This window comes from Nestor notabilis, unplaced genomic scaffold (assembly GCF_000696875.1).
Source record: "Nestor notabilis isolate BGI_N333 unplaced genomic scaffold, ASM69687v1 scaffold3632, whole genome shotgun sequence".
NCBI classification, from domain to species: Eukaryota; Metazoa; Chordata; class Aves; order Psittaciformes; family Psittacidae; genus Nestor; species Nestor notabilis.
The window spans coordinates 225,386-234,827 of NW_009916901.1; the positions used below are offsets into that span (position 1 = coordinate 225,386).

The 9,442-nt window shown below is 43.6% G+C and overlaps 1 protein-coding gene across 2 annotated transcripts in view; it reads left to right on the top strand.

The window, feature by feature from the left end:
• The first annotated feature begins 2,188 nt into the window (after positions 1–2,188).
• Positions 2,189–9,442, top strand: part of STAC (SH3 and cysteine rich domain) — a 63,210-nt gene continuing 55,956 nt past the window's right edge. For both annotated transcript variants that reach the window (XM_010024807.1, XM_010024808.1), the window contains exon 1: positions 2,189–2,305. In XM_010024807.1, coding sequence (XP_010023109.1) covers positions 2,189–2,305 — 117 coding nt within the window. The remainder of the gene's footprint in view (positions 2,306–9,442) is intronic.

Consider the following 9,442-nt stretch of genomic DNA (forward strand, 5'->3'; position numbering starts at 1 on the left):
TATACAGAAGATGTGATTTGCAAGAGCCTCTGAAAGGAAATGAAAATAGAAGAAATCCACTTTCTTTTCTCTTTTGCTTTTTTGGTAAGATTTTAAGTTTGACTCATCTTTCCCAGGCTAATTGTCAAGAAGCTGACAGATCAGTGGTGGTTGACAAGTGAGTAATTGGGAGAAGAGAGGGAGTGCAGCAGGTGTCAGTACTAATTTGGTAAAACAACCGAAAAAAAGAGTGGAGAGTGGTAGGATAGTTGCTTACACAGTCATGACGTTACAGGCTTTTCATACAAAACGCGTGCAGGATTTTACGCTTTGAGCATTAACCATTAACAAGCCACTCCAGGTCCATTTCTAAGGTGACCTAAAATTTCACTAAAAGAAACTCACCAAAGTGAGTTTTGTGATTCTCATCTGTCCCGTTGCTGGGCATGTGGAACAGTCCTTGCAGGGTGCAGAGTGCCATGCCCTGGCCCTGACTTGGCTGTGCTAGGCTGGACCATCAGGAAAGGGTACCACTGCCAGAGCTGGAGCATTCCATCGCTGTCACCCTGCCAAGATCTCCACTGCCCACAGCTGCCCTAATTTTCCCTAACTGGGACTCTGCCCGGTCCCTACTCACTGCTAAGAGGTTGATTTTACAGCAAAGTCCAAATCTCACTCGCTGAGTGGAAGAAATGAGCTTTGCACCTGGAGAATACCTCTGGCTCTTAAGAGAACAGTCTAAGACTTTTAAAGAATTTCTTTCTAATGTCTACTCTCAGTCTCCCCTCTGGCAGGTTAAAGCCATTCCCCCTTGTCCTGTCCCTATAGGGCCTTGTAAAAAGCCCCTCTCCAGCTTTCCCGTAGCCCCTTTAGGCACTGGAGCTGCTCTAAGGTCTACGCGGAGCCTTCTCCAGGCTGAACAAACCCAACTATCTGAGCCTTTCTCCCTGGCAGAGGTGTTCCAGCCCTGGAGCATCTTTGTAGCCTCCCCCGGATTTGCAATAACAGGTCCTATAGCACATCCATTCAGCTTTCTCCAGAACAGCTTTTTCCCTGTAATTCAGCCGGGAAGAGAGCTGACAGGCTCTGTTGCGGCAGATTTAAATCAGGCAAAACCCCAAGCAGTAGAAAGCCATCAGAGTCAGCCAGCAAAGTCATGCTGACCTTCTGCTGGTGCTGCCACAGCCCCAGGCATGACTCTGGGTGCCACATCCTTGGGAACGACGGCATTGGGGAAGCCAGAGGGCCCTTCCCGGTGGCTGCCTCTGCTCAGTGTCTGCCGGATGGAGTGTTATCACTATGACAACCCGCAGGTATAGGATGTGTGCGGCGGTGGGAGCACCAGCTGACCTGGATTGCATGTGTCTGCCTCAGAGCTGGGCTTCCCTGCCTGGGAGCGGAGCAAAGAACACGTGGAACCACAGGTGACTCTCCCCTGATTTTGTCCCACCACTTGCTAGCAAGTTCTGGGTGTAAGGTAAACGTAAGGCAAGGTGGGAGCTTTAAAGACACTGGGTAGTTTGATTTTAAGTCGTCTTCTCTGGGACAAGGTAAGGGAAGACTCGTTTTTCTCCTCTGTTTCTAGAGCCCTTCTTCAAGAAAAGATTTGTAAAGTTACCCTGCAAACTCTGCCTTCTCCAGCCTACTGAAAGGTAAAATGCTTCCAAACCTCATACGCACCGCCTGTCCCTCTGCCTGCATGTGTATGTGTGCATGCAAGCCGTACTTTCGTTCACTACTATGACAGCACATGCTCCTCTAAAGCTATTCCCAGCACTGGAAATACAACTCCTCCCTCCAGTGCCCCGCGTGTGTGTGTGTGGCTTGGGCTTTCTGCTTCAGCTCACTCCCCTCCGATCACAGGGCTGGCAGTCACGACTCTGCTCCACACGGAGGGGAGGAGGATCTGGGAAAACACGGGAGCAGGCACAGGGCTGACCTACGGAGCCATCGATAACTTATTCCTCTCACAGCAGAATCGCATAGGAGAAGGGAGGGAGGAGGGAGAGGAGAAAGAGGGGGAGGAGGAGGAGGAGAAGGGGAAAAAAAAAAGAAAATCCAGAGAATTCCAGCCTCGCCAATGTAGTGAAGCCTGGCAGTCGGAGTTCGTCTGCTCTAGAGGAGCGGAGAAGCAAGAGGACATTCAATGAAAAAAAGCAAGCAAGGTCTGTTGCTTTCTTCCCGACAGTAGCGGTGATTTAGAGGTAAAATGATTCCTCCGAGCAGCATGACTGAAGTCGGCGTGGATAGTGTGGAGAAAGAGAATGAAGTGGAGAGCACAGAGCAGCCCCCCTCTCCAGCATCAACTACCAGCCAGGAATCAAAGGTACTCACACAAGGAGATCTTCTTGTTTTTCTTTTTCTCTTTTGTTTTACTCTTTCATTGTTCTGAAGGGAGATTTGCTTTGGTTTGCACTGGGAGCCCTGTGCCAGGCTCAGCGGTGGAGTGCTACGAGCCACCTCTGACTGCGGTGCCTGCTCTGACACTCCTACTTCTGAATTCTCCCTGTCACCTGGGCAGCTCAGGAGGCTGAACTGGGAAAATACCTGTCTTTGACATGCTTGGTTTGGGGATGTTTGCTTGTGTTTTTCCCTCCTTACACAGTAAGGTCTTGGGGGAGCGGTGGGGCTCAGAGCGGGGACCGATGTCAATAGATGTTTTTAGTTATTTTCACACCAAGCATCAGGTCACTTAAAGGGGTTTGTTCATGGTTAGAAAGATTGATTTTTTTATGCAGGTTCAGAGAAGAGACTCTTGCCTGAGGGCTTGGGGGTTTTCACCTTCCTTACCCTCTCTGGCAGACTCATCAGTGAACTTTCACTGTTTAACCACTCAGCATTGAAACAGGATGTGACAGTTCTGGCACAATAATCCTTATGTACACCACCCAGAAATGAACTTCTTTTTTTCCTACAGCCTTTTTCCTTTACTTATTAATTTTTAAATGTGGTTCAATTTACTTTACTGGAAACCAACTTCCAGCTCAGATGGTGTGGCCTCTGAATCTTTAACTGACTTGCATATGAAAAGTTTTTCTGCCTGCTAGTATGACACTTGGAAGATAGAGAGGTAAAGGGAGAAAAGTAGTAACCTTGCATAACGATGATCTTAAAGGTCTTTTCCAACCTAGTTGGTTCTATGAACGTTCTTTGCAGCTTACCTGGATAATGTGCTTTTACTGACCCTCTACTACTTACTTATGATGAGTATAATGATAACACCTGAATGATCTCCCTGTGAACTTCATAGTGATGCTCTGTGCTGTGTAAACATGTAAAAATAGGGAGGTCCTTGTGACTAGGAGCTGGGTAGAACCTTAGGAGGCAGTGTATGAACAAAACAGCCACTTGACAGGGAAGGTTTGTTCCAGCTTGAGTTTAAAGGCAGTGGCTGCCTGGCTCTAACGTAGGAAGACGGCTCCGTTATTCCGCAGTTATAGCTATAGCTTTCTGGAGAGTGAGTTGAAATTCTCTGTCTGTGTGGGTAGTTCTGACGTGGGCTTTGGGATTGATTATTTCAGTTTTTTTTCTATTAGCTGCTATACTCCAAGGAGAGCTGAGGTATTCCCCATGTAAAAGAGCCTCTTTAAAAGAAAAGAGCTCTCTCCATAGCAATAATATACACTATGAACTATACACATACAGCACTACCAGGATGCTGCTGTAGTCTTCCTGGTTAATGAAAAATGAGAAGTAAATAGGTCATCAGCTCAGCCACAGGCTCTAAAAGGATTCATTTGGTTGGTACCCAAATCTCCCGAGACTGCTTCTCTGGGATTGCTGAATTGTTATTTGGCCAGTGGGAAGCTCAGCCCCACAGCGAGGTCCCGAAAGTAACTGGAGACTGCACTGCACTCGCCAGGAGCAGCTCCTCATGTGCACTGGGCTGTGCTCAGGGCCTGATGCTCCCTGTTCTCCCAGCTATGGTCCTTACTCAGTGCTGGGCAAGTGGTTATGGAACTCGAGGTGCCGCTCACATGGCTGGGCACTTTGTTACAGTGGTGCTTTGAGGGACTTTTTCACTGGGAGCGCTGTTCCCAAAACAAACTAACCACCATGAATCCAAAACTGAGGGAAAGTGAAGTGCTGCATGTAGGGCTCCTGCTTGCAGATCCTTGCTGCTCCTCCTTGTGCATCCATCCATGCTCTTGCAAGGATGACAACAGGAATTAGGCACATCTGGCCAGAGAACAAATAAGCTACAAACTGGTTTATAATCAAACATTATCATCATCAGTTTGAAGTGATACACTGGAATAGGTAAGAGCCATGACTGTGCAGTTGATGCTGCTACTCACAGATATTTTTAGTAAACATATAATCTGCGTATTTACATTATAGAATTGCAAAACCCATCCGAAAGCATGCTGTATTGTCATTTCAGTAGATGGAGTCAGAGGAACCTTCTGATCTCTGGGGTAATGAGATAAGCTTTCTTTTTTTGGTCCTAGCAAACAGCAGGATGGAAAAATCCTCAGTGATGTTTGCGCTTGTTTCAGAACCTAAAGGTTGACAAAGGCATAAGCCAGTGCGTACCGAGGGCCTGTGTGCTAGCTTTTACCCTGTGGTGTCCCCTGCGGAGGGAGCTATCCTGGCATGCCAAGAGGGCAAAGCTTTCTTCAGTTACTCTCTGTTGCATAGGTTAACAAGTTCACATCTGTGGCAGTTAGTGTAGAACAGTTTGTGCAATATCTAATTACCCCACAATGACTTGTTTCTGTGACAAAACACTATTACGACTGCAAATATGGGAATGGAAACAACACGGATAATTAGCATCCTTCAAAACGCGTTTGAAAACATTCAGCAGAAAAGGAGTTTTGAAAAACTAATGTAGAACTAGTGTAGCAAGCTTGCTGCCAGCCCTGTGTAATCATAGGCCACTGTGGCACAGAGTCCTTTCTAGTGCCACACTCCAGACTGTGCTCTGACGTGAAGGAGTTATTGCAGTTCCTGACTAGTGTGAGTTTGAGGGACAGAACTTCGGGCTGCTACCCAGTAGCTGAAGTTTGGAAGAATGGCTCTCGTGTTACTCACACACCCCTGCCATGGGAAGGCCGTCTCACTCTTTAATAAACGCTAAAGCCTCTCACTGTTGTTCCAAAAGTGTATGTCATCACCACCTTTTCCTATGGATTAGGAGCATGTTGTCAGGTGAGCACACCCAGATGTTGAAAGGCTACACACTGTCGTACATGTCCTCCTCATCATGAGCATCTTAACACCTGAATCGCTCAGAATGAGGAAATTCAAATGTACTTTCAAGTCCTGGACCGTAACAGCAAATCCATTTACATGTTTTAAGTACATCTTTGCCTTACTGCATAGTACATATATTGCTAAATAACATCACTGTGTCTTTTGGATTACGTGCCCTCAAGTACTTTACACATAGCACCTCCAGCGTACTCTCTCATTAATGTAACTTCAAATAGGTGTCCAAAGGGTAGCAAACAAGCTGTAACTAATCCAGCCTGTAGCACTATATATACCACTACTGTGCTAAAATCCCCAAAGCTTGAATGGTTAAAAGAATGTTGCAAAGCTAATAATTAATTTATTAAATTGTTAGCTCTTGAAAACATTTACTTCACACTTAAGTATGACTTGAGTGGATACTTCAAGTTTACTAGGAGAATACCTTCATGATACCTGTAATTGCTAAATTTATTACATTCCTATGTTCGTAGTTAATGGCTCCCACCTATCTGGGTCGCTCACGTTTGGCTTCCAAGAATGCAAATCACCAGTTGGCCAAAGACTTTTGTAGATTTACAACTCGGTGAGGGAGGAAACCTGAAGGGAAATCTCTTCCTGGTGGAAGCAATTACAGATTGTACAGTCACTAACTAAGCAACATAAGCAGAATCCTAGTGCCAGCGGTCAGTGATCATATTTCTGATGTCTCTTATGTAAAGATTCCTTGGAATTTAGTAAAGAAAACTTGAATTTGAAGGAGTATCTGTCTAAAGGAAAGATTCCTACACCTGGCAGTATTTCTTTATGTTTTGGTCCTGGTGGTAGCAATTACAGATGCACTGCACACTTGTACAGTCACTAACTAAGCAACATAAGCAGAATCCTAGTGCCAGTGGTCAGTGATCATATTTCTGATGTCTCTTATGTAAAGATTCCTTGGAATTTAGTAAAGAAAACTTGAATTTGAAGGAGTATCTGTCTAAAGGAAAGATTCCTACACCTGGCAGTATTTCTTTATGTTTTGGCATAGTTGGCACATAATTCTGCTAGGTTTATCCTTCTTATATTTAACTGACATTTTTATATGAAGAGGAAAGAGCCCATCTGCTGATTTCTTTAGGTGTGAGTCAAGTCGTTATTGCTGCATTGTGGATAATGGCTGAGGGTGTTCATAGACAAGAAAACCTACCTTGGAAAATTCCCTTGCCAGTTTTAAGTTTTAGGGGGGCCTGAATATCTGGGATGTTTGAGCTAGTACCAGCAGGGTTGATCAGCAGTGCTGATCTTCAAGCTGTTGGTCTGGACTATGTACCTCACAAAATAAATGAGTCTGTCTCAGCCTAGACTTTCCATACACTGACTATCCAGTGGCCAGTATTCGAGGAAATGCAGACCATCATCTTCAAGTTCAGGCATGGCAGTTCAGCAGATGTAGCACAATTATTCAGACGCTGTCTAACCTAGTGCATAATGTGTATGTCCATTCTATGTGCTACACATCATGCGTGTGTGTGTGGTACATGAGGTGTAGTACGTAAAATGGAAGTTGCTGAAGAATAACAAGCCAAGAAAAAGATCAAGCATTGAAGTCTGAGATTAGACTTAATTTATGTACATCCCCATATTGGTCAAGAAAATGGAACTTACTTTCTCCTGACCTGCTGATTTGAGCTTATGTGAGGTTTCAAACCCAGGTGTTAATATTAGATACTAAACTAAAGTAAACAGCTTGGAACTCTTTGGATTTGAATAGGATTGTGTGGGATTTAATCGTGTAGTGTTTGTGCTGTGCTGTTCAGCACACATCTTCCCCACTTAAAGAGTTAATACTTTATGAGGCTCCATAGATGGTTAGTCATCAATTAATATTTTAAAAGTGCAGGGAGTTTGGTGTACAGTTAGTGTTTCACCCTCCATGCCAGTGATAAATATCTAGTACATAAACTACTGCTGTAGTCTTCAAAGGAATACCAAACAGCTTTAAAAAATCCTGTAAAAGGGGAAGGAAAAACCAGTTCTTAATCTTACCTTTATGACTCTACTTAAAATGGTGAGTACATGCTCTGTAGGTAAGACTAAGGGAAAGAAATGAGCTTAAATATATTAATGTCTTCTGATGAAGTGTTAGAACAAATTATGTACATGTTAGAACAAATTATGTACAGGAAGATCTCATTAAGAGCAGGAAATAATACTCTACCCTATCAATAATTTCTTAAGCAGACTTGTTCTTGTATTTACATTTATTTTCACTTGTCTTTCTTATTCTTCTAATTAAAACACTCTGGTGGTGTTTTTGCTTTGATATATATGTCAGATCAGTTCCTAGGGACGCCAAGAGATCTAAGACAAAGTAGAACTGTGGTCAGTTCATTCTCTTCTATGCACACTTTTAATGTTGCCAAAATGAAGAAAATGCCTATTGCCTTTCAACAGCTATTGGTGACTTGTCTGACTTACTAAAAAGTGCAGATTTGCACTGTAACAGAAGTTGTTTTCAAAGCTGGAAAAGAGTCCAATCGCACCACCTCACTCTCCTTTGCTGTATTCTTTTTCTGAAAGTAATCCTGTTGAATTGATTTTCAACCTCTGCTTTCGAAAGGCTCTCCCAGCACCTGGATGTTCTAAGGGTTAAGAGCTGCCCTCTGGCCTCGCCCCCTCCTAATTCCAGTCCAAGTTTATTTCTGACCAGCTTGTTTGCCATTACAATTTTAATAACTTAGCTTTAGTTTAAACATCTCTTTTTCCATTCATGGTGCAGGTTTCCATCATGTAAGAATAGACTTTTACATCTTTTCCCAGCCTTTTATTCTCTATACCAAACAAGTCAGGTTCACATAAGATAAACTCTCCATTCTTCATCTTATTCTTGTAACAGATCCACACATCAGTTTCAATTTTGGATAATCTTGGAAATGGGTGGCTGAATTTATGCATTGTATTCTAAGTGGGATCTTGAACAGTATCACTAATGCTTCCCTAACTTTCCCAGAGACTGTGCTCCTGATATCTGTGTCTCCTCATCTTCCCTTGGTCAACCAGAAGTCTCCATTCTATTTCTCTGTAATTCCTGGTGGATCCAGGATACGTTTGTCTGTTCTCATCTAGCATGGTTTGGATCAGGTCTCGGGTGCACAAGCTTGCATTTCCAAAGCTGAACTTCATCACGTTCCCTTAAGCCCCAGGCCTCCCCAGTTTTGACAATGCTTCCAACCTTGTGTCAAAGAGAAATGGCCTATGACACGCCTTATATTTGCGTCAAATTCAGTAATAAAAATGCAGAGAACAAGGTTGATCCTCACACTATGCCAGTGGTGTTCTCTGAAGAGCTCTACCTTCCTTCAACCTAGCACTTCTTTCAGTAACCATCTCTTATTGATCTTAAACATTCTTCACTGCTTCACAGACTTATAGAATAGTTTGAGTAGAAAGGGATCCCAAAGCTCATCTAGCTGTCCCACGGGCAGGGACACCTTCCACTAGAGCAGGTTGCTCCAAGCCCCTGTGTCCAACCTGGCCTTGAACACTGCCAGGGATGGGGCAGCCACAGCTTCTCTGGGCACCCTGTGCCAGCGCCTCAGCACCCTCACAGGGAAGAATTTCTTCCTAATGTCTAAACTAAATCTCTGCAAATATTCTGGTTCTAGGGAATTCAGTTCTGTTCCAGGCATAAGTGTTTCAAGAGCCAAAGAAGTGGATCTCTGTGGTCGACTGTAGTCTGCTCTGTTCCCTTCTTTTCAGTCTTGGCTAATAGATTTTGGTAGGATACTCAATAATTTCAATGAAATCCAAATAAGCAGAATCTACCTTTGACCTAAAACCTTTTCTTTGTCTAGAAAATTGTTCATCTTATCCAAGACAAGCAGTCTCGGAGGATCTACCTTTTCCTTTTTGTCAAGCAATATTGAGGTCAGATCTACAAATCTGTATTTGTTGCGGTTGTTTTTCCTTTTGCTTTTGAAACAGACTTATTTTTCCACTTTGTATCATTCCTGCCTTCATAAATCTTGTTAAGAAAACTTGTTGCTAGTCTTCCAAAGGAAAATTTTGTAATGGAGATTAACTGGTTTCTTTTCTCCCTTTCACCTCGGCTGATACATTGAACTGATCTTTTAATGTCATGCCATCCATTTCTGCAACCTCTTGCCTATTATTTTACCCCATTGTTCCAGGAAGAATGCAAGATGAAGTGTTTGCTGAAGTTCTGAGCCAGCCTTTTATCCCATCCTTATTGTACCGCAACCTGTTTCTTCTTTTTCTTTCC